The sequence below is a fragment of the Brachypodium distachyon genome, chromosome 4, assembly GCF_000005505.3.
Source record: "Brachypodium distachyon strain Bd21 chromosome 4, Brachypodium_distachyon_v3.0, whole genome shotgun sequence".
Taxonomy (NCBI): domain Eukaryota; kingdom Viridiplantae; phylum Streptophyta; class Magnoliopsida; order Poales; family Poaceae; genus Brachypodium; species Brachypodium distachyon.
Window position 1 is genome coordinate 42,723,023 of NC_016134.3, and position 25,622 is coordinate 42,748,644.

Below are 25,622 nucleotides of genomic sequence, written 5' to 3' on the forward strand. Positions count from 1 at the left end.
AGCATTATTGAGATACCAGCTAGTCTGCTACACTATTCACTATTCAGCAATATGATCCAAACCGGAGGGAAAATGACACGAAATGTCAGAAAACAAAACGAGCACCGGAAAATTCATGCACTCCACACAACCCATATCCACGGACAAAGATGCTATGCATTGCAGGCTGCAACGCGAGAAGGCTAGAAGAACAAACCCTATAGAGATTGTCGAATATAATCCCTCTGTTATATACACCACTTTACTACCCAATTTTCTATCAGCGGCCAGAACTTTCTGACCATGGCTCGGCTGCCCTGCGGCGGTGCACTACTGCGATGGACTCTTGGGGTCATCAGGCTCACTGTTCATAAATGGGAGAGGGGGCTCAGATTCTGAAAGAGTAACTCACATTTTACAACTCAGGAACTCATAATCTAGAATGTGGTGCAGTTGTGTCAAAGGAAACCTTACTTGGGCCGTATCTCTTCAGTGGTGGCCGCAGATTGGTCGGCGCTAGAAGTAGCAGCTGACTTCCTAGGCTTGTTGAGCTGAACCAAGATGACCGTCATGTTGTCACATCCTTCCCCGCCAGATTCAGGTGCCAAGCACCGGTCGAGCAGCTTCTCACACACAGCAGATAGACTATCCTCCTACAGAGTTTTTCCATGGTAGATTGAGTGCCATAGCATCAAATCAACAAAACAAAGTTGAGAGCGGTAGTTCATGTCAAGTTAAGAGGAAGGAAGTTACTTACAGTGTTCAATTTTTCATGAACAAAATCCACTACTTCTTGACTTGACATGCAGTCCCTGTCATAAAAAAGTTTGGGACTTAGCAAAATCATCAATTACAGTGATAACAGAAAAGCTAGTGGCAACAGAAACTGCAAACATGAATGCATGTAATGTGAAGCTCATCAATCAAGTCACACATCATCATATGAGTAGACAAAAAGTAGAATGCAGCGAGAAAGTTAGTATCAAACTACATTATCGACAATCTGTGTTTCGTTTTTTGTGCAATTCATCAATTTAGCAAGGATTCATGCCTACAAAAAAAAAAGTCGTTCCAGGGCCTGGAGATCAGGAACTCAGATTGTTCCCAACTGCCCAGCTTGGAACAACAATCCAAGCAGGCCCTAATGTGATGACTATGCCTTGGAAAGAGTTTCCCCCCACTACCAGTCTATCTATGCATGCATGCAACACATGCTAAATGCACAAAACCCTTTATCACAATATGCTGCATATGGAGTAAAGACTGTGCTCCACATCATTTGCATACTGGCCAATATAGAGATCCAAAATCCATGCTAAAATAACCAAAACCTCACAGGACACACTGCCATTCTCCACTTGAAATTTAGTTTATAGAGTTATATGGATGTGGGTAGCATCTAAAAAAAGGCATAAGCTTTGTATAAACTAATAAAAGTATACTTGCACATCAGCAGTTGCATGCCCATTGTGATCTACCTTCAAAAGATTACATAACATCTCAAGAGAAATGTCTCAGTGGGCTATAAGTATCCAAAATGATTCACCAGTAAAACACCATGTTGTGTTCGAAAAAGAAGAATGTTATGCTTTTGGCATATGCTACATCACAACCTAGTTAAGTGAAAAAAAGACCCTGGTAGAGTTAGTAACATGTACAAGACTTTTGGATTCCACACCAACTGGTAGGGCTAGTAAAATGTTCTGGGTACAATGTCAACTTGCCAATAGAATTCTGATTTTCAGATTGTACATAAATTCTTGAGCGGCATGCATTATAAAACAATGGTATGCACGGTAATAACAAGCTTTTCTTCCTCTCAGATGTTTTTGGACAGAGTCCAAATTCAAGAGAGAAATTAAAAAATGATTTGTCAAAAAGGCATACCAAATGCCATCACATGCCAAAACGATGAATTCATCATCCTCAGAAAGTTTAACCTGACCAAGAGAAAAGCAATCCTGAGTTAAATGAATTTTGTTCGAAGAACACTGAAAGAGAAGTGGTAGCAAAACTCACAGTGTTCACTTCAGGTTCAGCTGACACAATCTGTTTTTCAGCTGGCAAATTCTCATTTCCCTTCAACTCCATATCCCCTAGATGAAAATAACAAAAATGAACAAAAAAATAATACATGTAGCACATGGATGTTTCTAATTGAGAAACTGAAAGTGCTACCAATTGCCCTTGCCAAGTTCAAACTTCCATTGACCCGCCCAGCAACAACGAAACCACCAGCATTCAGAATCCTTTCTTTTTCTGTATCCAGTTCTGGCTTGTGATCTCTTGACAAATTGTGAGCCTATATAACAGATGAGTCAGGAACCCACATTCTAGCATTTATACTTGGCAATTAGAACTAAAAATATTTATAGAAGCCTGACATACTTGACCCTTCCTTGAGATAACACACCGAGAATCCCCAGCATTTGCAACAATAAGTTGATCATTTCTTATGATAGCCACACAGGCTGTGCTTCCACACGTTGGCCCAGAAAAATCTGAATGTGGACCCTGTAACAGTAACACAGTTAAAAGAATGTCAGATAAACTCCATATTCAAAAATATATCACAAGAGTAGTTTTTGTTGTTTTGTTTAAGAAACGTGGGCACCTGTACAAATAGCACCCCAACCATTGTTCTGTTGCGAGCAACATTATAGAACTAAGTTTCAGAAGCAATCATACTTAGATGTTCTCATTAGTTGAATACCAGGATATGAAGGAATCTGCAGTCTGTTTATGATGGGTGAGTATTAGGAGTTAGGAGATCACTAACCCAACCCAATCAGCCTATCTGTCCAGACCCCTCCCAGCAGAAACCCCATCTGCCTCCCATTCCCAAAGAAAGACCCAAGTCCAACCAACTTGCTTAACAACAGCACCACTTCGAAGCAAACCCTCCTTACATATGGATTCAGAATTTTCCAACACACAAGCAGTTGTATGATTGTATCCCATCATGTGTTTTTGAATAGTGACACAATCTATGCCATGAAAGGTAATCTCTTCTATTTCATAAGGCTGAAAAGATTTTCGTAGCATAAAAAATAGAGAGCAGTACCTCCTCGGCCCAGTCATCCCCAAGTTTATCTGAATCTCCACCTTTGGGAGACCAAATTATGCCCTCTAACATACCAGCGAACTTTTGTCCCTTGTCTCCCAGCTCAGCCAGTTCTCTCCACCCTCTTTGCCCTTTCATCATTTCATCCATTCTGAAAGAGCAAGACGTTGTGCAGATTGATTAAACCACCAAACATGTCAGTTTAACCCCCAAAACATACCATAGTCAAAATAATAAACATAATAAGTACCTGAAAAATGCTTTTTGAACAGAAGTAGCTAAGTCACCAGATGAGTATTCTTCATTTCTTAAAACTTGCATGTGTAGATGTTTGGCGCAGAACTTGGCAACCGCTTTCCCTAGAATATTGCATCCCATATCAAGTGATAAAACATTAGGTATGTCACACATAATGCAGCTGTTTTCACTAAAACGAAAAACACGTGTCAATTTGAAACTAACATTTACACCGTGCTCTTGTACCTTTACACGTAGTGGTTAAAATGGAAACATATAACTGTTTGGTCAATACATGTGATATTGCCGTCTTAGGATACCGCCATGCTGGATAGCCAAACTCAACATTGCTAACCTCCGCAGAGTGAGAACACCTAATAAATACTAAGAATGTTTAATTCTCATAGTTAATTAATGCCAACGAGCAGTTTCCATATCCTTTGGGTTTTAAAAAAAAACAATGGGGGTGAATTGAAAAGGTCATGAACCTTCACGAGATGGCAATAGGACAAGCAAAAAAGGATGATCAAACAAGTCCTCCAGTCAGCGTGCACAAGGGAGTCCTCAACAAGTAGCTAGTTATACACATTAAATACTGTATGAAAGCACTACCATGATAAAATGGTGCTAATAATACTTACGTTGAAATAGAATAATAGCAACCTCATAGTGCTTTTACGGTAGAACATTACCACACATCCATGGGTCTAAGGTAACAATAAATAATTTAGTACAAGTCAACGACGTTCTATCAAAGATAAGGAAGGAATCGTCGTTTGTAATTACTAACTAGGTGGACTAAGTTGTAAAGGATTAGATGATATTAATCCTCGCTAATTACAATATGACGAGCTTAAACCCACACTACATACAACTTTTAGAGAAATGAACACCAGGTACAACTGAAGAGACAAGAGACAGTATAGTATAAAGTTAGACCTGAATATCAGAATTTACCTCCATGCCCATCGTAAACGCCAAAAAAGGATGTACAGTCATCAAGCCGTGGGAAAGCAGCATGCTGCAAGAGTAAATATGTCAGCCAGTAATATGTTGCACTCAACATTATAGTATCACAAGTAAACAAGGCTTATCCTCGACAAGATAGCTTCAGCTATGATGCAACACCATAAATTTCCAGTCAGACATCATCAGAAACAATTTATCCGACTTTGCAGTAAACTCCCAAATGCAAGTCGCAAACCGACAAAAAGCTATCTTAAGCTTTTCACCTATAGGGAAGCTCCATTGGGCAAATCAAATTTCCAATGCAAGCCGCCGACAAACCATAAAGCTATTGGGCGAACAACAGAAGGCGATCTACCAATGCAAACCGACAAAACCGCTACATCCAGCTTTCCGGTTAGAGGGAAAACTCCAACGGGTGAATCACAACGGAATTTCGGAATTTATTATAGGTTGTCGGTTCCGATACGACAAACAGGAAGCGACCAATTGACCAGTTGAACTAGTCAGCAGTAGAACAGAGCCACATACAGCGACCACATAATGCAGGTGACAAGCTGACAAACCACTGCCTCGAGCATTCCGCATACACGGGAAACGCCATTTCACGAATCACATCCACATAGGAAAATTGTCACAGGTGGACCGGTTCCTAGACAACAGGGGACAACAATCCGATCGCCGGTGAACTCATCAGGCGAGCGAGAGAGCGAATCTACAACGGAATCGGCACCTGGAACTCCAAGCAGACGCAGATTTCCACAACGGCGTGTCTCATCTCATCTCATCGAGAAACCCTAGCGGCGCTAGCTCCGAGGGGAGTTCTCCCCACCCGAGTCCCAGACCCAAACGGAGAGAGCAGGGGAGGTAGGCGGGGAAGAAAAACTCACGGCGTCCTCCATGGTGGTCCGCCATCCCTGCATGGCGGCGAGGCCGTAGCGGAGCTGGTCGTTCTCGCCATCGGCGCAGTACTTCTCCGTCTTGGGCGTGCTGAGGTGCGTCCCCATTCCGTACTCCCTCCGCGAATCGAAACCCCGACCACCTGCGGGCACCAGCAAATCAGAACCAAACACCCACCGCCGTCAGTACAGCAGCCCATACGCGCGGCGGCGGCGCACTCGCGATCCCGACCACCATCAACACCGCCGCTCCGAACCCCCCCGCCCCGCCACAGCCCACTGCCCTCGCGCCGCGGCGGGGAACGGGTGGGTTGCGGGCAGTTGCGATTCGGCGATCGAGCGGGGGAGGATGGGGGCAGAGGAGTAGGGAGGAAGGCACTCACGAGGCGGCCGGGCGGCGGATGTGCGGCGAGGTGGCGGAGGACGACGACGACGACGGACGGAAGAGAGGGAGGAGGAGGTGGCGATGGTGTCGGGTGGGGCGTGTATTTGTAGGGAGGAGATCGCGGGGATGAGGGGAAGAAGGCAAGGCAAAGGCGAGGCGAGGCGAGGCGAGATGGCGAGGTTGGGGGATTCGGGGAAGATTGCGTATCTCCGTTTTCTATTCACCGCCAGCTCCCCTGATTATCTCCCTGTTCCCTCGCTTCCCTTTTCTTTCTCCCTACGTACATCTCCTCATTCTGCCGTGCCGTGCCGCACCGCCCGAAAAGCGTCCGTGCTCCGTCCGTCGGCCACGGACGGTTCAGATCTCCGCTTCTCCCTCCAGCTCTTTTCCGATTTACCTGATCTTTATGGGGTTATTTCTCGTTGTAATGTAGCCGACATAAAACACGAAGCTACTCCCAAGAATCGGACCAATGTTCCACGGCAAAAATCTTCCGGAATTTTGACAACTGATTCTCTTGCCTTTTTAAAAGCTTCAATTCACTTTCTTTTTCGAGTACCGCAGGAAAAGCTTGTGTGCCTCGATCGAGCGCCTCTGATCGGGACGCTTCAGTGTTTGCGGTGGCATATATTGCAGTCATTTTGTTTTGTCCTTGTCGGACTCTTAACCCACACGTGGCTGCTGCTGCTGCTGACAGCATTTCAGTTTGGTAAATCGAGAGCAAATTAAATTTCTACTAAATCGACAACAGGAAATAAATAAGACTCTCACTTTTACATATTGGCGAGCATCATACTCCTGTATATCAGGTGTGAAATCCCTGCAATAGAGCTAGTCCTGCTATGATATCGACCGTAGGCCGTAGCTGCCCAGAATACGACAGGTTAAACTAGCGAAGGTCCTAGGAGCTTAGTTGGGCTCTTGAGTCTTGACACGTGTCATCATTATTCAATCGATAATGCTGCCAGTCGGTAAGCAATCAATGCACATTACCTGATGGTTACTTGGCCGCTTACACCTGGCATGCAATGGCATCCATCAAGACCAGTACACTGATTAAAATTAAACAAAGTAGCCTTTGTTAGGAACAAAAATTCCAACATCCTACGTATGTCCAAACCCCACCGTTCTCCTGGGAGTGTACTTAGGAACATACATCTTGGCCTCTTCCACAACAAATGTTTGTGTTATATACGAGACATTTATCATGAGTCGGAGGAAGTACATGTTAGTATTTATATAGTCCGTTATCCTAAATATAATTTCTTCGAGCTAGCGTGAAACAAATAGAAAGATGATTAAATTTCTTGTGCACATCCAGTTAGTCTCATACAATCCCAATGGGTGAGATTTATTACATAAAATACTCGCATTTATAAAACACGACCCATTTGTGATGTGAGTATCTAAGTGACATTGCAATCTTAGGAGCTAACAAGAGAAGTGCAATTGAAGTGAAGTGATCTAAGAATGTATGGCTCTGTGTTCCCACATAATATAAACGTCCGGCAGGAGACATGATGCTACTAATTTGCATCTAAAGTCCAGCAACCAAGCTAATGTCTTTGAGTTATTAGTCTCTTTGATTCGTAGGATTAAGGGTTTTTCTTTGATTCAAAGCATTTTGAAACATAAGATTTCTTTGCCGTGTCCATTCCAATCATATAGGGTTTTGTTTGTTCCAATGTTTGTTTAATCGCACCATATGAAAAAACAAAGGATCTTACAAGTGTATGGGATTTTTTCTATGATTTTTAGTGCAAAATGAATCCTAAAAAAAATCAACAATATTAAATCATAAAAACCAAAACAAAGACTATAATTTCCCAAATTTTCTGTTAAACCGGCCGAATAAAAAAGGCCAAGATATCCATGCATTTCCCGAACAACATACCGACTAAACTTTTTTCGTTTTGTTTTGAAAACACAGTAACGGAAAAACAAAACAACTTCCCTTTTCCTTCATGTGCTACCTAAACATTTTCTCCGCTATTAACAGGGGCGGAACTGTAGTATAGGCATTGGTTGCAGATGAACCCAATGAAAATGGCAAAATTCAATAGGATTTGGACTAAGACTACATATCAACCCCATGATTATAATTTCTAAATTACGGAACCATATAAAACGCACTGGCGTGTACGTTATTAGTGCATACATTCGTAACCACGCAAAGAAACTTTTCGATCCAATTTAAGGTTAGTTATTAGAACTATATAAACGTGTGCACATATATACAATCATGCAAGGACCGTACCATGCCCTCCTTTCCAACTAACATAAGTAAGCAATTTCACAACCCCTCTTATTTTCTCCCATATATCATTCCGAAACCTTTCCGGGCTCCTTCGTGGCACGGACGCTCCTGCGAAGCAAAAGCCCTGCCGGAGCTGGGACACGAGATCCCGGGGATACCGCCGCCATGTGTGCGCCACCCGCACAATCAATTAAACAATCTCGCACAGCCACACTGCCGACCTGACCAGCCATTAGCTTAACTAGATGGGATAGCGCGCTTTGCTGCGCCGTAGAGTTTATCAACGATCTTTCCGGAATATAACTTAGCATTCTCTCCCTAATGACAGTGCAAAGAAAGTGCACAGGGTAATGCTCGCTGGATGAAAGAAATACCTTAAATGGACTGAAGATATAACTCTTAATTACAGTGTTAAGACCAATATAGAACAAATTTGACAACGAATATATTTACATATTCACACCTAGACAATGGCATCTTAAATAAATATATTAGACTGATTGGTGGCAAGACTATGCCAAAGAGATATTCAGAATTTGGACAAATGAAGCACCAGATTCACTTGAAGTAGCATGAACACAATTCTGGCCATAAAACCTAATTAGAACTTGCCTCCGCAAACAAAAATAAGTTTGATAATTTACCCCAAACACAGCCAAGACAATCTTTTCGGCAAAAGCCATTGGACCTGTTATAGAAGATGGTAATCTCATCAGACAACAATGCATGTCCTTGAGCGATTTAGATTTAGATTGTTTTCCACCAAAAAGTACTGGAACTGAAACTTGATCCAATTTCCAATCAGAATCATCTAAATGCTCAAATTTCACGGGAAGTCAACAAAGGTCAACAAGGTCAGTCGCAAAGAGTTAAGAAGAGGAAAGTCAAACCCATGACGGCACACTGTATTATCTTATCATGAACTGTGATGTGCCCAAAGCCTGAAGCATTTCTCACTGGATAAATTTGTATGACTGGAAACTTGAAACACATTTGATATAGAAATTTATAAAGAAAGTACAACCTTTTTATCCTTCTCAACATCTCCAGGCTGACCTCAGCGTCAGCATCACCGGGCTGGATCCTCTTCCCGAGGCCTTTGTTCCCCCACCGGAGGCTCTCCACCATCATCTCGCCTCACCACTGTATTCCCTTGGCCAGGTTCTCGGCACCCGTCGCAAGTGAATATTTTGATACATGGCAAAAAGAGACCACCTCTATCGAAATGAATCAAGTAAATATAGTTAACACCAGGTTAAAATTATAGGTGAAGGGAGTTTAGGATATTCAGGCATCTGCAGAGAGCTGCTTCTTTTGCTTCGACAACTTTGCTTGCAGCTTGTCGATCTTTTGTTCACAAGATATTGGAACACTGCAAATGTAACAGCAGACAAGGAAATGTTAGGCGATGCTAGTAGTACCTTACAAATGAACTCATCGAGGCCGGCGGTTTTACCTTGAAGTCATGGCGTGGCACACGATTGCAGTGCAGATAGCTAAGGAACAAGAGCAATTGTGTGAACCACCAGCAAACCCTCTTCAGATAACACAATTAGTAGTACCAAAGAGGAAGGTAAGTTTCTGAACTCTGAACAATTCCTTGTCTACTGCTCATGTCTGTAGGTGTAAACACTGTAAACACTACAGACTACACCAGTGTTCTTACCTCTTCAGAAAATAGGACGCCCCTTGCCTTCTTGATCTCTCCGCTCTGTGAACCCCTAATTAAGTCATCAGTAACTAAAAACCAGCGCATACCTCAAAACGGAGAATTTTTACATGTGGTGGCAAGGAAGGCGAACCGCAAGAGCTTACATGTCACCTCCTTCGCAACAACTTGTAACGATGCACGCAGAGGTCCTCTGCAAGTGACCACGCAGTAAGTTCAGTCTGTCTGGGCGTCATAAATCGAGAGCACGAACAATCCCAACCAAATTTACTGCTTTCGAATGGTACTTGCACCACCTCGTCGACCCATCCGTCCTTGCACTCGACGATGTGGGGGTTGCTGCAGAGGCTCGCCATCAGATATATCTGCAGAGCAAGCGTGAAAACAAAAGCTTCAGAATCCATCAGCTGCCAACCAAACCAATCGTCCCCACGAGACAGCTGTTACCCGAGTGGGGAATTTGCGAGGGTTTAAGCTTCTGGTAATTAGAGTACCTCCTGGTAAGCAGTCCGCTAGAACGTGTCGTTGTGCTTCGACAGGCGGATCTTCTTCATCACGTACCTACAGAGTGAAAACTCGAAGAAAAAGAAAAGAGAAGGAGGAGGAAGGAAGGCGCGGTGTGGGGGTAGGTAATCCCTCGTTTGCCTAGAACAAATTCATGTGCTCAAGCATCAGCGCAAACAAAGGGAAGGAGATAACCTCCAACGGCCGCGCTTCCAGCCCCTGTCTCCTCGTCGCCAGGCCGCCGCGTGTCCAGACGCCGCGGGCCTCATCTCCGCCCGGCGCGTCGTCAAGCCGCCGAGCCGACGCGCGGCTCCGCTCCCTGACCAGCAGCGCCCCCCGTATCCTGCAGGCTGGCTCTCACCGCAGTACACAGCGCGCACACCGCGTCCTCTGCCTCTGCCGGCCCAGTGCCGCCACCTATCTGCAGGTACGATGCGAGCTCCACCCAGGGGCGCCGGTTCTGCGGAGAGAAGGGAGACGGCGGCGGCGATTTGGCCGTAGGAAGCCGGATTGACAGGAAGCAGCAGCTGCAGTGGTGGGGATGAGAAGAGGGACGGGGGCGGCTGCGCTGGAACAACGAACGGATGCGATCACAACACACCAACGGCCAGGATAGGAAAACGTGGACACATAAAAAGAGCCTCAGATCCTCCGCCTTTAGAGAAGAGAGATATGACCCCATGCAAGCCTGCCTGATCAATTTTTAAGCTGCCTCCTCGGGGCCCACGCTGGCTCGGATTTGCCTTGCTAAATGCGGCAAATGAAGCAGCTGGTGTTCGTCGCTGGTTACTTTAATTTATTGCTATCCGAGTAGCTTTTGGTGTCAATTAGGCTGGGAACGTGGGCTTGTTTTCTACGGCGGATTTGAAATCGTAGTCCGGGAGAGGCCAACTTCTTTACTCGGGGAGATCGAGCAAAGCAATCGTGGCTGTCGTTAAATTATCGCTCTAGCTTGAACGTGCATGCATCGGGTTTCCGGGTTCAGATCATCCAAGCTAGCTCGCGTTATTCTACGAGCTAGCTAGGCCGGAGATCGTACGCCAGGATACGGTAGCTGGGCTCTCTCTTGTGACGAACGAAGATGAGATCAGCAGATGATCCCATTTTAAAATGGAGTGTCTTTTTTTTTCCTTTTCCGTTTGCTACTCGATGCATGAGTACCGTACATGGGATCTTCCCTGTATCTTAACCCTCTTTAATTCTCTCGTACCCAGACACAGACACGCCTCTCCTTAAACTCTGACGATTCGCTTTAGGGTGTACAGCAGCAGGGGAGCTTAAAAATCGATTTAGACACTTGTACATTTTTATATCTACAGTACATCATAATTTTGTAAAATCAAGTTGCGGATGATCCATGGCATTCCTTCTTCCAAAAACAAAAATCTTTTTTTCAGTCTGTTGCTGGTGCTGAAAAAAAAACAGAAGAGGAATATCTGGGCGGCGCTGTACTAGGATTTTCCAAGCCCACGCCAGCGAGCCCGGCCCACCGTCAGCAGCAAGGGAGCGAGAGCCGCGTCCGCGTGTCGGGGACGCAAGTTGCAACGCAACGGCACAGATCATCCATCATCTATCCCCTCTCCTTCCGGAGACCCCGACCGACCAGCGCGACAAAGCAAAGTCACCACCGGAGCAGCAGGAGGAGATCCCCGATTTCTCCCCATCCATCACCCCGATCCGATTCGATCCGAGATCACCCGATGGCGTCCGGCGGATGCTGCACGTTCCTCGAGATCCTGCTCGCCATCTTCCTCCCGCCCCTCGGGGTTTTCCTCCACTACGGCTGCTGCAGCGTAAGCAACTAATCGTCCTCCCCTCTCCATCCCCTCCCGCGATCCCATCACGCGCCTCCTGGGTTGAAATCCACGCGGTAGCTAGGTGGCTCGGGGATTCGTCGAAGGTGTATCTGGTTGGTTTCAAGGGGGGATTTGAGAGGCGAAAATTTGGGTCCAAGCGAGTTGGCAGCAGGCGACCAGTGATTCGGAATATTGGGGCGCCGCTTCTGCCTGTGGCCGGGCTTGCGATTCCTGAATCTACACTTGCGATACCTGCTGCCCGGCAATCATGTGCGATGTGATATGTAGGTGGCATATTGCCCTGCATTGGGTTTGGACTAACGTTTTTGCTCAATGCTGGATATGAAAATATCCCCAAAATATTAGCCTGTGACATACAGTGATTTATTCATGCTGGTTCTTACTGTACCAGTGTCCTTAATTCATGGAATAATGTAACCCCTACTGCCATGCCAATCAGAGCAGATTGAGGTTTTTGTCTCAACTTGGTGTGTTATAGATCATTTGTATGCAGTTCAGTCATGGACTGTTGCATTTTTCGCACGGAGGAGCTATGTAAGGTGCATGGCGATCATGTTTGAACTTTGACTATCATTGTACACTTGTACAGATATATTGCTCTTGAATAGGTTACGTTCTGCCTCTTTGTTTCGTTGCCAAAGTCAGACAGTATACAACACTGCAACTTTTGCTAGAAGTCTAGAACCGCAATTTATTTTCAGTCAGAAGATTGAATTGTCCTGATATTTTTCTCAATTTATCTGAAAGTCTGGAATTGAATGGTGATGTACAACAGCACAAACTTTTTTTGTGTTGGCACTTGACACTACTGATAATACCATATTTTATTTTTCTGCTAGGATATTTTTCTCAATCTTGATAACATACTGATAGTGTTGATTTCCCTACTCGCAAAAAAAAAAGATAGTGTTGATGTCCCTTTTATCTTGAACAGATGGAGTTCTGCATCTGCTTGCTGCTCACCATCCTTGGCTATATCCCTGGCATCATCTATGCAATCTATGTCCTCGTTGCTCTCGACTCGGAGGAGCGCCATAGGGAATACTATACCCTTGCTTAGCTGACTACAGTTCTGTAATTACTGCTTTATGGCAAACTCCTACTCCAGTTCTGTTATTACTGCTGTGTGGGCGAACTGCTAGACTAATTGCCATCTTGTATCTTCATGTGGACTATCTTGCATGGCTTTGTGCTTACTATTAGCCATCTGAATCATGGGACATGTTTGTTTCATGTGGTCCAGCTATGCCTGTTGAATGCTTGAATTGTGCTCCAGTTTCTCTGTTCCGTAATTTGATACAACCGAATAAATTTCAACTCAGATTTATGTTATTAGTTACGATTGGTGCCTACCATGATGCTCCATTATTTAGGAATCAAGTGTGTTTTTATCGGATTTCATACTTTCTGTTTATCTTCATTGCTGATGTCTGGAAGATGGTTTCTGTTTATCTTCATTGCTGATGTCTGGGAGATGATTCACACTTTCTGTTTATCTTCTTTCTGTTTATAAACTCCGGGTGCAATCTTTTGGCAGTCCTCGGAACTGTCTGTAATTAGGTATATTGCTGTTATCGTTGCTCGTGAGTGTTTCAAACTCTTTTGATCGTCCAGAACTTGGCGTGAGTTCTTGCTGGAATAGCCAATGTGTGTGTGCTGAACTATGTGTGAGTACCTGGGTGTTGTTCCGTTATCTTGATGGTGATGGAATCGGATCCTCCCAGATCGTTTGGAAAGAAAAAGATCTCCTTCATTATACCCGTGTCTTAGATGTGGTTTTCAAAATCAACATTGGGCTATGGGCTGTTGTCCAAGGTCTCTAGTCAGTATCATGGGAAAAACTGTCTTTGAAAATGCATGTACTTATTTTATTTGTCTTGATAGGCATTTTCTATGGAGCATGCACTAACCCTTACACCAGGTCAATTTGCTTTCTGCATAAGCACACCAAATGTCGTGTTCTGGAGATGATGGGGGAAATGTTGTTAAGTCTCCTTTCTGAAACAATATTGTTTTGGCATGTGTGTGGGAGCACGGTCTCCGGCACCGGGATGCCGAGCACCCCTTTTTTGGTTCGGTGGAGGGCGAGATGATCGCTCCGGCGATCGCCGGCGTGACGATAGACACGAAATGTAAACACGAGAGTTTACCCAGGTTCGGGCCATCCGTAGGTGTAATACCCTACGTCCTGCTTTGAGTTGTATTCACAAGTTTGAGTATGTATAGATCACCCGGAGAGTTTCCGGGTTGGCTACTTGGGTGAATGCGATGCTATGTTCTAGTAACTGGGGTTGGAACCCTTTGACCGGTGGCATTGGTCCTTCTTTTATAACCAAGGGGATACCACAAGTGCCTAAGTATGCAGTATGACACGACCACACGAGATACGCTTTGGTTGATCCGCGCTGGACGCCATGCAGCGCCTTGTCTACTGTACACGGTAGGAAAAACGGTTTGCAGGGTAGTCGCCCTACCCTTGAGCAAAGCTAGGCCTACCGCTAAGACTACTGTCGGTGCATTAAATGCACTGCGTCCGCCGTCTTGTCATGTCTTCATTGTTCTGCGGGTCCCGCCTGCATGCCCGAGCGCGGGTTGTTGGGGTGCACCTTCCCCGCCAGCGCACCTGCTAGTTGCTTGGAGGCGTTCCTTCAGTTTCCCGTAACCGGGGTTCCCGGGAGCATTTTGTACTCGGCCCTTAGCCTTTAACTTCGTCAAAGGCCGTCTCCTCGAGGCAGACTTTCCGGACTCGTCCCTTCCCGGGAGGCCTTCCTGACGGGGCTTCGTTACTGGCGACCCACGCGTCCCGTATCAGTGGGATCCCGTGGGCCACTGGTACGACATCGTGTGACCTGGAGACGGAAAAAATTCGGTCCTGCCCCTCATGAATTGTTTCCCATGTCACCCAAAAACAAAAGGTTTGATGAATCATATATGTCGCGGTTGTGCTGATGGCTGCATCGATTAATCTTTCGACGACTTGATTGCGTTGCGGATCGCCTGCTGTTATCTGAAGGGCATTCCTGGGTTTCAGAGGGGCTGAGCGTGAGCCTGTTTGAAAGGTGCAGACAGAACGCTCCTCTGTTTCTGTCGCTGAACGTTCAGAGTTGTCGCCTGCCCATGCCATCCATTCAGGCTGGCAGCAATGCAGCACCATGAGATTCTCAATTTTGCAACTCGTCCTTTGGGACTTGGAAGCCGATCTACTCCATTTTGACAGTTGCGTTCTCAACGGAACAAGATTCACTTCTCCTGACCTGCATTCGGTTGAGACTTGAGACACGATGAATACCCAGAGCATATAGCAACATCAGGAGTGTTGTTCCATCGGTGGCCGCGTCCAATAACTTCAGTTTCAGGCTCCTTATAAAAAAGACATGCAGGATGGATCATCACGGTATAATGCAAAGGTTTTTTTTGACCGAAGTTGAAAGGGAAGACCCTACCTGATTTTATAAAAAGTAGGGAACCGAAAGAGTTTCAAGCCGTACAAGTCCCAGCAGGAAGATTAGAAAGGTTAGGAAAGCCAACATTAAAACGAAGAGAAAGAGATTACAAGAGGAAAGAAAGGAATGCAGCTAGTTGGGCCATATAATGCAAAGGTTAATCTGGAAAGGGGCAATCAGTGGTTGACGTGGACCGGATCGACATGGCAGTGGTCGGCGATGGGTGCCTTCCTGCTACTGTCAGTCTGGCCTCCGTTCGTTCGTACCACTACGCCTGGACCGAGCTGTGGGTGGCGTTTAACATCCTTTGGTAAACCTCAGGTGTCGTGTCGTCAGTCCCACTTTATGCTCAACAGGAACTTGTCACTCGGCGGACCAGATGCCGTGTTGGGGATGCAACCGTGAAACCCTTTTCCGGCAGGGAAATTCTGTTCTACCCGAGGGAGTACTCGTACTTTCTTCCGGTAGGAGCACAAGTATAGCCGCGAAGCCCGCGGGCAAAGGGAAAAGGCGGAAGAAGATGCCCCGCCTCGGCGCCACCAACCGCGGACAAACGGGGAGGCACGCGGGCGGGACTAGACTCTACTAGTGCCTTGGGCCGGCGGTGTCCGTCCCACGAAGGCACCAACCACTGCGGTTGGACTCACCGCCCGGCCCGGCGCTCCCCCCCACCTGGCGACCCTGACGCTGATGGTGCCTTTGCCGTGGGAAAACGAGGCCGCCGCCACCATCCACGCCACGCGCTACGCGGTTAGGCTCCACCACCAGCAGCACCGCGGGAGTTCCCCCGCCGCCGCCGGTGCCGGTCAGCGCGCGCGTCACGCCCCCACTCTAATCAATCCCCCGGTGCCCTCCCCCTGGCTAATGCGCTCCGACGCGCGCCTCCACTTTCGCCGCGGGGCCTACCTCTCGTGACGCGGGCGCAAGCGGCCGTTGGGCAACCCGCCCGCCTGCCTGCCTGCCTGCCTGGGCGGAGAGTCCTCTCCTCTTCTCCCGGTCAGTCTCCTCACTTTCCCCCTCGCCCGAGATCCCTCCCTTCCCTTCCCTGACCTTCTCCTCCCCCGGAATTCAACGCCTCCCTTTCCTGCGCCATTTCCCTCCCCAAATCTGCGCTTTAGGCCCCGACTGTTCTTCCGGCCCTTTGCTACTACTACCTCCAAGCTTTGCTCTGCTTCTTCTCCCTTCCTTGATTATTGGTTACAGCGGGGGGACGACAGCTATGGGGCTTAATTAGGACGCAGGGTTTCTCTCCGCCGCCCCAACAGGATCCTTCTCCCGGCCGACTGCTAGGGTTCATCCGGGCGCGCCATCGATCTGCCAAGTTCCCATCTCCCACAGTTTCCTTCTTTTGCTACTCCTCGCCTAGTCCCGGGGAAGGGGAAAAGAAACAAAGGGTCTGCCCTTTCAGCTCATCTTTCTCTGCCTGATCACTCAACTCAACTCTGGCATAGTACGCTTTGAGCTTCAAGAGGGCTCTCTCTCCTTTTTGGAGCCAACAACTTCAGGCCTTGTCACAGCGGTTTTGAGGTCTCACGCGGCAGCTTCGAGGGAGATCCCCATGCCGGAGACCGTGATCTTACTACTACCCAACGGAGTGGTACGTTGTGGGTCCGATTCCCTTGCCTGAGCTGCAAAATTTTGGAGCTTCCTTCGAGCAACCGCTGCCCCATGGATGGCCTTACAGACGCCGACGTCGCGCCTCTGGCGGCGGCGGCGGCGGCGGCCCCGCAGCAGCAGCAGCAGCAGAAGCGGGACGAGTGGAGCGAGAGCGGCATCTCGCGGCTGCTCGAGGCCTACGAGGCCAAGTGGCTGCTCCGGAACCGCGCCAAGCTCAAGTGGAGCGACTGGGTCGACATTGCCAACGATGTGTCGGTGCACTGCTCCTCCGAGAGCGCCGCCGCGGGGAAGCCCGGCGGCAGCAGCGCCAAGACCCCCAACCAGTGCAAGAACAAGGTGGAGTCCATGAAGAAGCGGTACCGAGCTGAGTCCGCCGCTGCGGCGCGCTCTGGCCCTGGCGCCGCTGCCAATGCCGCCGGCCCGTCGTGGCGGTTCTTTGGCCGCATGGATGGACTGCTCAAAGGGCCGGGCGCTGGTTCCTCCGGTCAGGTGCAGGCTGAGTTAAGCAACGGTGTAGACCTTCGAGTCCCCCCAGCGAAAGCAGAGCCGGAGGTTGAGGTGGAAGGTGGTCTTCTCCGGCAGCTGCCAGATGCAGGGCCAAGTGCACTTTCCGAGCTGGTGAATGCAGATGGAAATGGTTTTGCGACAGAGAGAGCCGAGAAGGTTGATTGCAGCATGCAGAAAGATAGCAGAGCTGTAGATAGTGATGCCAATGTGAGCTCCCCGAGGAGCAAGGAGGCGAAAGAGGACGTCGAGGAGGTGGGCAAGGTCTGGGACATGCCTAAGAAGAGGAAGAGTTCAGAATTTGATATAGGGAAGAGCATTGAGTTGCTGGCTAGCTCATTCCTGAAGATTGAGCAGGCCAGGATGGAGATGTACAGGGAGACTGAGAAGATGAGGGTTGAGGCTGAGATTAAGAAGGGCGAGATGGAGCTCAAGAGAACGGAGATCATGGCGAAAACACAACTGCAGATTGCTAAACTTTTTGCCAAGAGATTGAAGGAGTGCAGCAGGACTGGTGGTAGCTCGTCAGTAGCAGCTGATGTGGATACCCTTACCAAGAAAGGCGAAAATGGTTAGTTCCAGTTAACTACTTTATCAATTAGATGGTTATATATCCTAAGGTGTAAAATATGGATACATTTAGTCTGTTTCATCTACATTCTATAGTTGTCGCTCGGAATTGAACCATAGGAATCTCCCATGAAATTTGAAGTTAATCACTGCACACTTGCTATCGTCCGGTATTCTTATTTAGTTATCTATTTCTAGGATTCACTGATAGAGCAAGAACAGATTCCTGTTCTTCTTGTGTGGGTTAATTCACTTTCAGCTTTTGTTGCAAACGTATGAAAAGAAGCTATTTAATCTGCATCGTGATTGAAGTTTTGGCTGTTTTAACTTTTAAGAGCTCCTTAGTAAGATAGTCACGCAACACAAATACACCATGTCTATGGGAGGGCTGAACTTTGGAGCCTTACGATTGCTACTATCGGGTCCTCCACTTCACTGTGCAGCATTGTTGTGCCTTCTGGGCTGAAGGAAGGCTGTTCTCAATCTTTTTTCCGCTGCTCTGGCCCCATTCCCGCCGTGGGTCCAAGGCGAGTCAAAGCGCCAATGTGGACTCCAAGACCAGCCAAGTCGAAGGGGAAACAGGCCGGGTGCAGGTGGACGGGATGAGAAAATTAGGGGGGTATTTTGCCTGGTTTTAGAGTTTAGGGTTAAATTTGGAATTTTCCAGCAGTTGAGGGGGGTAAAATGGATTTACTAACTAAACTATTGTACAGAAAATTTCCTCAACCCCTCTGCTAGAAGAATTCAATCGAGCACATTTTGGGTCTTCGTTCACTGACATAAATGCAGACTCTACAGTTCGGTCGGAATTTCTTAGCCTGTAGTAGTGATAGAAAGGCTTGATTGTATGACATTATGATGCAAGCACAAACTGCTTAGTTCCATTGCAAGATTGAATCATAGAATTCAGATATTGTTGTAATGCCTGGGCTAAAATACAGTTTCCTCATTAGTGGAGATAGAGATATCGTGCTACTATATGTCTATATCTGATGCAGATTGACCCTGGTAGTATATGCGCAAATATGGAACACCTCCTTGGATCTTGACTCTTCTCAACCTGATAGCACGCATACAGTATCAACCGCACCGTTCATATGCCACCTGTGCAGGAAAAGTAGCTTTGTTGTAATGTAGAACCCGTAGGAAGCAACAATAGAAACATAGGCTGGGTCAATTCCTGGTCTTGATTTTTGTACCTGTAAGTTTAAACTGCTCTGAGTGATTCATCATGGCGTAACGCTTCATCTTAATACTACACGCAACAAAAATCTAGAGAATAGGAGCAATGAGTGTGGACTTCCTCAACCTTTTGCCATACATTTTCAAATTCCAGTTGTGCTTGTTTAACTACAACCTACAGCACCAATTGGGCACATTTTGTTGGGTCTGCATGCATTATTAACCTTGCCTTGTTTGATGTCAAGTTCCAATTCTCTTCTCACCTTTTGGCTTTTGGATCTCAGGTTCAGGGTGATCGAGCAACCACAGCAGCGTGTGATTCTCTTCTCAAAGCAGGTCGACCGTCAGTTCTCTTTGTGCGAAAAATGTATGTGTCTGATTAGTCCAGCTTCACCATGAGTGAAGAAATAGTTAGCTGTAAAATCAAAACAAAATAACGGAAGGAATTGATGGCACGATCTGTTCCTCTCATCCAGTGGGCTCTTAGAAATGCAGTTTTACAATCAGGAGTAGTAGTTTGCTAGTCCGAATCTGTCGACTTGCATTCCTGAAGTACTTTGCTGACAGCCAGATGGATGCTTCTTCCATGTCGGTGATATTGTATGGTGTCTGACTGCTGATAGTTCGATTCTTCCATGTATTATACCGTATCATTGACGATTTGACGGCTACTTTTTTCATGTACTGTATGTGACTTCAGGAAGTCATTTTGTTTTGAAACTCGTGAGGAAATTATCTTTTGGAATGTAAAGAAGCGGCAGAAAGGCCTTTTGCCCAAAATTCAAGTGTTCAATGTACCTGTGAAAAGACCTGGATCTTGTTGACAAACTACACGTTAATTTGTGATGTGAGCAAAATCGTAAACTTGTGGATAGAAAAATAAACAGTACATCTATTTTAAATCTATGCAATTTTTAGATCACAATTAACAATTTTTTGTAATGAAAATTTACAGACACAACATTGGATTATTTATTTATTTAATCTAATGTTCAATTTAGTGTTTGCACAATGCATCTGCAGAACCTAAAGTTACATACACTTTCCGTGCAACTGAAGTGTAACCTAGAAATAGCAATTTTGTTTATTTTTACTCATTTCTTCCAAGGCCAATCTCGTATTTTGAGATTTAACCTTGACCATCGACTAAAAAAAATCACATCATATAAAACTTTATATAAAGCTAATGATATAATTTTGTGACACTTATTCCACAACTCAAAATGTGTATTGTAATTTGTGAAGGGTACAGCAGTGTAGATCATGCCACAACTTTTTTTTTTACCATTAGATCATGCCACAATTTGATACTATTTCCTCCGTCCAACAAAAAATGTTTCAAATTTTAGTATCTAAACATGACTTAGTGTATAGACGCGTTAAGAGGACTACAAGTATTTGTGAGTGAGTAGGTCGTGTAGAATTGCTGCGTGGCCCAAGCCTTTTGAACTCTACCACGAACAGACAGTCCACTTGGTCCACCCTTTCTCCCTCTCCAAAAACAACTGTAAAAAGGAGTTTTTCTTTCCGCCTCCGTTTCAGGTCCTTTGAAGGAATCGCCAAACAGAGCAAACCAGGAGCAGCCGCTTCTTGATCCTGCCATGGTGGCGATCCGGTGCTGGAAGCTTCGTCGTGCTCTCCCTCTGTTCCCCTGACCGTCCTCGGGCCCGCGCGAGATTTGTAGGAGGAGCAGCAGCCGGCCGCCATGTTTGGGTCCAGAGTCCAAGATGAGGTAGAGATGCAGAGGAGGACGACCAACAGGTGCGTGCGTGCGGACGCTCGGTGTTCGTGGATTCAATTTAGTCTCCGAAATATGCAGTTTGCGCCACGCTATCGTGGATTACCTGCTGGAATCGCGGGGTTAGGCACGAGAGCATTTGCTTCGATTGGGATTGACTTTTTGGGGAGCTGCAAAACGGAGGGTGGGGAGGAGATGATTCCGGTGTGATTCGCGTTGAGAAGAAATGATGGTGGCAGGATTTAGGTTGCACGGTTGGTTCTTTGTTGCCTCGAGTAATTGAAGAAGCCCGACAGATGCAAATTCGAGATTGTTGTGATGAGTACTCTAGAGAGGGTTTGCTAGACTATCAACACATCAATTTCAGAAGAACATCTCATGCTGGTTCCTTGTTTGGTAGAAATTTAAGACATTGGTGATAGTTTGGTACTAGCTCATTTTGAATCAAGCGTAGTTTTGTTCTTGTTGTGCATAGAGAAAGGATATAGAATGAATAGAGTAACATCCTGTGCGAGCTTCTTTCATCTTTTCAGTTTTCAATGCGTCATGACCAGTCAATCGTAGGTAATAGGAGGATGCAGGCGAGAGTAACTTATGTTGTTATCTTTTCCTATTGGAAGCACTCAATATTCACTCAGAATCGCGTTAAGCATGTAGATCATTTTGACATTTAGAGACTTATTTTCTAAGTGTCGTTCTATCTTTAGGATCTTTCCTGATGAGAGGCAAGACCAATTCAAGCTACCATATCAAGCTGCACGAGCCGACAGATTTGGTGCAAATAGGATCGATGGAAAGAACCTTGAGAAGCATAAATTGTTGAGTGAAGGCAACAAGTCATGGCATCACCGCATTCTAGACCCCGGAAGTAGTATGTTGCTAACTTGGAACAGGGTGTACCTGATGGCCTGTTTGTTTGCCCTTTTCATCGATCCTTTCTTCTACTACCTGCCGTTGGTCAGAAAAGAAACTAGTGAATCTGATAGTATTTCATGTGTTACCAAGGACCAGCGGTTGAGTGTAACTATCACTGTTCTGCGGTCGCTTGCCGACTTGTTTTATATGCTGAACATTGCAATCAAGTTCCATACTGCATATGTAGACCCAAAGTCCAGAGTCCTTGGGAAGGGAGAGCTTGTTGTGGATCTAAAGAAGATTCAACAAAGATACTTCAGAACTGATTTCTGTATAGACCTACTTGCAGCTGTGCCACTTCCACAGGTAAATTGCTCGAGATGTGAAGTTGTTGGAGTCCTTGTTGTATTATCATGGCAGTTGCTTATATTGCATTTTTGTTGTTGTTGACATTTCTATCGGTGCTGAAATTAGCTGTGGTATTATGGTATATGTCCAGTGTGAACAACATATGCATGTTCTTTGATACTTAAAATGATTCATTGGCATATCTGTGGTAAGCTTCTCTGGGTGCATAGTGAGCCTATTGGATTATTTCTCTTCGAACTGGGTTTCCATAGGAAGACATCTGTAAAATGCATCCTGGGTGTTTTTTACGGTAACCACCCAATCGTAACCACCAGATTGTGACTACAAATACAATTTTCAGAAATAATATTGGACTATAAAGATGGACCCAGCTAGGTTCCACTGGAAGATCCAAAACATAGTTGGTTTGATCTTTTCGAAGTTTATTACCTTGTCATTTAAAATTGATATATTATCTTAGCCAAAAGTCTTGCAGAAACAGTTTGCCTGTGGAGCTGTATAGTTTGACGGCCAATTCCCAAATACTGAATATCCATTACCTTCGCTTGCTAGTGTAATTAAAAAAAATTACAGTGCTAATGTGAATCTTCTGATCTTTTTTTAATTTTTCTTTTTTTGCAGATTACTGTGGGGTTAGTCCTGCCTGCAATAAAGCGCTCAGACTATAACGTCCAGACCACTACATTTGCTCTGGTTATTGTGATTCAGTATGTCTTAAGAATGTATCTCATTTACCCTTTAAGCAATCAAATCATCAAAGCTGCTGGAGTAGTTGCAAAGTCAGCCTGGGGAGGAGCAGCATATAATCTTCTGCTCTACATGCTTGCAAGCCATGTATGGTCATCTCAACTATCACTTCCATCCTCATGTATAAAGTTCTAGAAGTTTGCAGCTTATTTTTATCCTGTGGGATATGCTAGTTCTATTTACCACTGAAAGATAAGCAATAACCTTTGCTAAACATGGAGCATAAAATATCAGCTCATTAGATTTTTTACACCTTGTCTGCAAACAGGCTAAAGGGAAAATAATTTATGTGTGTTTGTTACCCTTGAAGGCATCATTGCATATTAGGATCTGGAGAAATAAAAAAACTCTTTCCAGTAGACATGAAGAAATAAACAATACTGTTTCTAGTAGACAATGCATGTGAAGTTGTGAACTCAAAGGACACAGCTATCATTATCGTCTTCCCGTCTCTAGTGTAACTTATGACCTGTGTATATCACTGCAGATTACTGGGGCAATATACTATCTTCTCTCCATTGAACGTCAGATTACATGTTGGAACCAGCAGTGCCTTGCTGAGTCATCTTGCAACCTTGGGTTTATAAGTTGTGATAATGCTGGTTTAAGCAGCTATCTTGGTTGGAAAAGTAAAACAAAAATATTTTACAACTGTGATGCCACTGCTAATTCTTCACAATTGCAGTTGGATTATGGAATGTTTTCAAATGCACTGACTAAGGGTGCCGTTTCAACTTCGTTCCTTGAGAAGTATTTCTTTTGTCTGTGGTGGGGCTTACTGCAGCTTAGGTAGTGTTCCATTATGATATTCTGTTACTTAGATTTCTACCTTCTGTGTATGCATCAGTTTGTGTTTCTTGAATACAGTTAGTCATGTAAGTTATTTGGTGTTTGTTGTCACTTTTCAGTTCAAGTGGAAATCCTCTTCAAACGAGTGCATTCATAGTAGAGAACGTATTTGCTATAGCGATTGGTGCTGTCAGTCTCATACTCTTTGCCCAGCTGATTGGCAAAATGCAGGTAATATTATTATGAAATTCTCTGTTTTGAACTACAAATGTAGGTATCAAAGATGATAATTCTTATTTATTATGCTTGTCAGCGAGTTTGTTCTATAGGTTTTGTCGTGTGGAATAAGAGTTAATATTATCAGCGCTATTTTGTGGGATGCTACCATGGATTGTATTGTTTTAACTTTTAATTAGTGGATTCCCTAAGAAAACTGATAGATGCATTGAGCATGTGATTTATGAACGTGCATTTCATGGTTTGAAGTGATTAGAAGAACATAAAGCTAGTTCTGTGTATGTGCAGTAAGGCATCTCACGTTGACAACTACTTACTTTTCTTTTTCATCTTTTAGACATACTTGCAATCTGTCAGTAAAAGGCTTGAAGAGTGGAGGTTGAGGCAAAGGGACATGGAGGAGTGGATGAGACATCATCAACTCCCATCTTACCTTCAAGAACGTGTCCAGCGGTTTGTTCAAGTTAAATGGCTTGCAACGCGAGGAGTAGAAGAAGAATCCATCTTGCAAGCTTTGCCTGCTGATATACGTCGAGATGTACAGCGGCATCTTTGTTTGGATCTTGTTCGACGTGTAAGTTGGTTAAAAAAAAAAGGGTTCTCAAAGGTCTTGATAGAATACTCTGTAGTGGGCTTTGTGTTTGGATGGCCAAGCCAATATGGTCATATGTCACCACTGCCTGCACTGCTAGTTCGAAGTTCTCTCACCGTTCCTTGGCCGGTTTCTGATTCCTTTGTAAAATGCAGGTCCCTTTTTTTGCCGAGATGGATGACCAACTTCTCGATGCCATCTGCGAGCGGCTGGTGTCGTTCCTGTGCCCGGAGGGCACATACATTTCTCGTGAGGGCGATCCTGTGAACGAGATGCTTTTCATCATCCGTGGCAAGCTGGAGAGTTCCACAACCAACGGAGGCCGGAGCAACTTCTTCAACTCTATCCTCCTACGCCCTGGTGAATTCGCTGGCGAGGAGCTGCTCACTTGGGCCCTGCTTCCGAAGACCAACGTCCACTTCCCACTCTCTACAAGGACCGTGAGGAGCCTGACAGAGGTGGAAGCCTTTGCTCTGCGAGCCGAGGACCTCAAATTCGTCGCAAACCAATTTCGGAGGCTTCACAGCAAGAAACTCCAACACACGTTCCGGTTCTACTCCCACCATTGGAGGACATGGGCTGCCTGCTTCATCCAGGCGGCCTGGCGGCAGCACCAGAGAAGGAAGCTGGCTGAGAGCCTGAGCCGATGGGAGTCATACTCCTCATGGTGGTCCGAAGATCACCCAGCTGCTGATAAACCTAAGCAGGAGGGCACCTCAAGCGGCACAAGAACCACCGCCGAGGGTGCCATTGCCCAGATGCATAAGTTGGCCTCCGCGTCCAGAAGGTTCCGTGCCGACGATACAATGATCCGTAGGTTGCAGAAGCCTGATGAGCCAGATTTCTCCGCAGATCATTTCGACTGAAGCTGATGCTTCGCCGGTGAAAACATATAGCTTGCACAAATACAACCGTCCCTGATACTCATTGTACGGCGCCCCTCATTGTATATTCGTGTTTGTTCCAAATACCAGTTTCTATTGTAAATCTAGGACATGATGAATCTAGTGCTGCCAATGTCACAGATCATACCCTACTGATGTATAAATGCACTCCCTTTTTGTATATCACCATGTTTTTGTAGCCACACTGATACATTTCCCGTTTTCTGCGTGGATTATACGGTCTCTTATGAAATTTCTGTGAAATTCTTGTCAGACTTGTGAATAGCAGCAGCTACGAAATTGGTTGTGTTTTGATTC

The 25,622-nt window shown here is 45.6% G+C and overlaps 5 protein-coding genes across 10 annotated transcripts; 3 read left to right on the forward strand and 2 right to left on the reverse strand.

Annotated features, from left to right (window-relative positions):
- Positions 1-20: 20 nt before the first annotated feature.
- On the reverse strand, positions 21-5,744 carry LOC100838530 (probable protein phosphatase 2C 70). 3 transcript variants are annotated; one of them, XM_003578581.4, is made up of 12 exons: positions 5,529-5,744; positions 5,137-5,288; positions 4,238-4,301; positions 3,294-3,402; positions 3,044-3,194; positions 2,368-2,493; positions 2,158-2,281; positions 1,999-2,075; positions 1,867-1,919; positions 737-791; positions 454-632; positions 21-374 (listed from the first exon to the last, which is right to left on the reverse strand). In XM_003578581.4, the coding sequence occupies exons 2-12, from the start codon at positions 5,251-5,253 to the stop codon at positions 368-370; spliced, it is 1,062 nt and encodes a 353-aa protein (XP_003578629.1). In that variant the 5' UTR covers positions 5,254-5,288; positions 5,529-5,744; the 3' UTR covers positions 21-367. The 3 variants fall into 3 exon arrangements, with proteins under 3 accessions (XP_003578629.1, XP_010238491.1, XP_024318523.1); XM_010240189.3 differs by having other exon boundaries at positions 21-343; positions 5,529-5,742; XM_024462755.1 differs by lacking the exons at positions 5,137-5,288; positions 5,529-5,744 and adding an exon at positions 3,527-3,654 and having other exon boundaries at positions 21-343; positions 4,238-4,251.
- Positions 5,745-8,158: 2,414 nt separating this feature from the next.
- Positions 8,159-10,595, reverse strand: LOC100836902. 4 transcript variants are annotated; one of them, XM_014901942.2, is made up of 7 exons: positions 10,156-10,587; positions 9,951-10,017; positions 9,753-9,821; positions 9,603-9,649; positions 9,454-9,498; positions 9,244-9,324; positions 8,327-9,159 (listed from the first exon to the last, which is right to left on the reverse strand). In XM_014901942.2, exons 3-7 carry the CDS (start codon positions 9,810-9,812, stop codon positions 9,075-9,077), a joined length of 318 nt encoding a protein of 105 aa, XP_014757428.1. In that variant the 5' UTR covers positions 9,813-9,821; positions 9,951-10,017; positions 10,156-10,587; the 3' UTR covers positions 8,327-9,074. The 4 variants fall into 4 exon arrangements, 2 of the variants coding, with proteins under 2 accessions (XP_014757428.1, XP_010238493.1); XR_002965958.1 differs by having other exon boundaries at positions 9,454-9,508; positions 9,951-10,595; XM_010240191.3 differs by having other exon boundaries at positions 9,951-10,585.
- Positions 10,596-11,518: 923 nt separating this feature from the next.
- Positions 11,519-13,116, forward strand: LOC100838843 (hydrophobic protein OSR8). Its single transcript, XM_003578582.4, has 2 exons — positions 11,519-11,753; positions 12,712-13,116. The coding sequence occupies exons 1-2, from the start codon at positions 11,661-11,663 to the stop codon at positions 12,835-12,837; spliced, it is 219 nt and encodes a 72-aa protein (XP_003578630.1). The 5' UTR covers positions 11,519-11,660; the 3' UTR covers positions 12,838-13,116.
- A 2,717-nt stretch (positions 13,117-15,833) lies between these two features.
- Positions 15,834-19,878, forward strand: LOC100839457 (trihelix transcription factor ASIL1). Its single transcript, XM_003578584.4, has 2 exons — positions 15,834-17,912; positions 19,378-19,878. Exons 1-2 carry the CDS (start codon positions 16,889-16,891, stop codon positions 19,386-19,388), a joined length of 1,035 nt encoding a protein of 344 aa, XP_003578632.1. The 5' UTR covers positions 15,834-16,888; the 3' UTR covers positions 19,389-19,878.
- A 702-nt stretch (positions 19,879-20,580) lies between these two features.
- LOC100839150 (cyclic nucleotide-gated ion channel 17) lies at positions 20,581-25,577 on the forward strand. The gene is made up of 7 exons (XM_003578583.4): positions 20,581-20,854; positions 21,539-22,052; positions 22,677-22,889; positions 23,290-23,591; positions 23,711-23,822; positions 24,166-24,402; positions 24,576-25,577. Exons 1-7 carry the CDS (start codon positions 20,799-20,801, stop codon positions 25,284-25,286), a joined length of 2,145 nt encoding a protein of 714 aa, XP_003578631.1. The 5' UTR covers positions 20,581-20,798; the 3' UTR covers positions 25,287-25,577.
- Positions 25,578-25,622: the final 45 nt, after the last annotated feature.

What these genes read in the sequence shown, in the direction of transcription:
- LOC100838530 (XM_010240189.3), bottom strand. Translation starts at nt 5,253, where the DNA reads ATGGGGACGCACCTCAGCACGCCCAAGACGGAGAAGTACTGCGCCGAT. An exon ending in GAACTTGGCAAGGGCAATTG is followed by an intron (nt 2,076 to 2,157) that starts GTAGCACTTTCA and finishes ATTTTCATCTAG; the next exon opens with GGGATATGGAGTTGAAGGGA. An exon ending in TTCATGAAAAATTGAACACT is followed by an intron (nt 633 to 736) that starts GTAAGTAACTTC and finishes AAAACTCTGTAG; the next exon opens with GAGGATAGTCTATCTGCTGT.
- LOC100836902 (XM_014901942.2), bottom strand. Translation starts at nt 9,812, where the DNA reads ATGGCGAGCCTCTGCAGCAACCCCCACATCGTCGAGTGCAAGGACGGA. An exon ending in AGGACGGATGGGTCGACGAG is followed by an intron (nt 9,650 to 9,752) that starts GTGGTGCAAGTA and finishes GGTCACTTGCAG; the next exon opens with AGGACCTCTGCGTGCATCGT. An exon ending in TGCCACGCCATGACTTCAAG is followed by an intron (nt 9,160 to 9,243) that starts GTAAAACCGCCG and finishes TTACATTTGCAG; the next exon opens with TGTTCCAATATCTTGTGAAC.
- LOC100838843 (XM_003578582.4), top strand. Translation starts at nt 11,661, where the DNA reads ATGGCGTCCGGCGGATGCTGCACGTTCCTCGAGATCCTGCTCGCCATC. An exon ending in TCCACTACGGCTGCTGCAGC is followed by an intron (nt 11,754 to 12,711) that starts GTAAGCAACTAA and finishes TATCTTGAACAG; the next exon opens with ATGGAGTTCTGCATCTGCTT.
- LOC100839457 (XM_003578584.4), top strand. Translation starts at nt 16,889, where the DNA reads ATGGATGGCCTTACAGACGCCGACGTCGCGCCTCTGGCGGCGGCGGCG.
- LOC100839150 (XM_003578583.4), top strand. Translation starts at nt 20,799, where the DNA reads ATGTTTGGGTCCAGAGTCCAAGATGAGGTAGAGATGCAGAGGAGGACG. An exon ending in CAGAGGAGGACGACCAACAG is followed by an intron (nt 20,855 to 21,538) that starts GTGCGTGCGTGC and finishes TTCTATCTTTAG; the next exon opens with GATCTTTCCTGATGAGAGGC. An exon ending in AGCTGATTGGCAAAATGCAG is followed by an intron (nt 23,823 to 24,165) that starts GTAATATTATTA and finishes TTCATCTTTTAG; the next exon opens with ACATACTTGCAATCTGTCAG.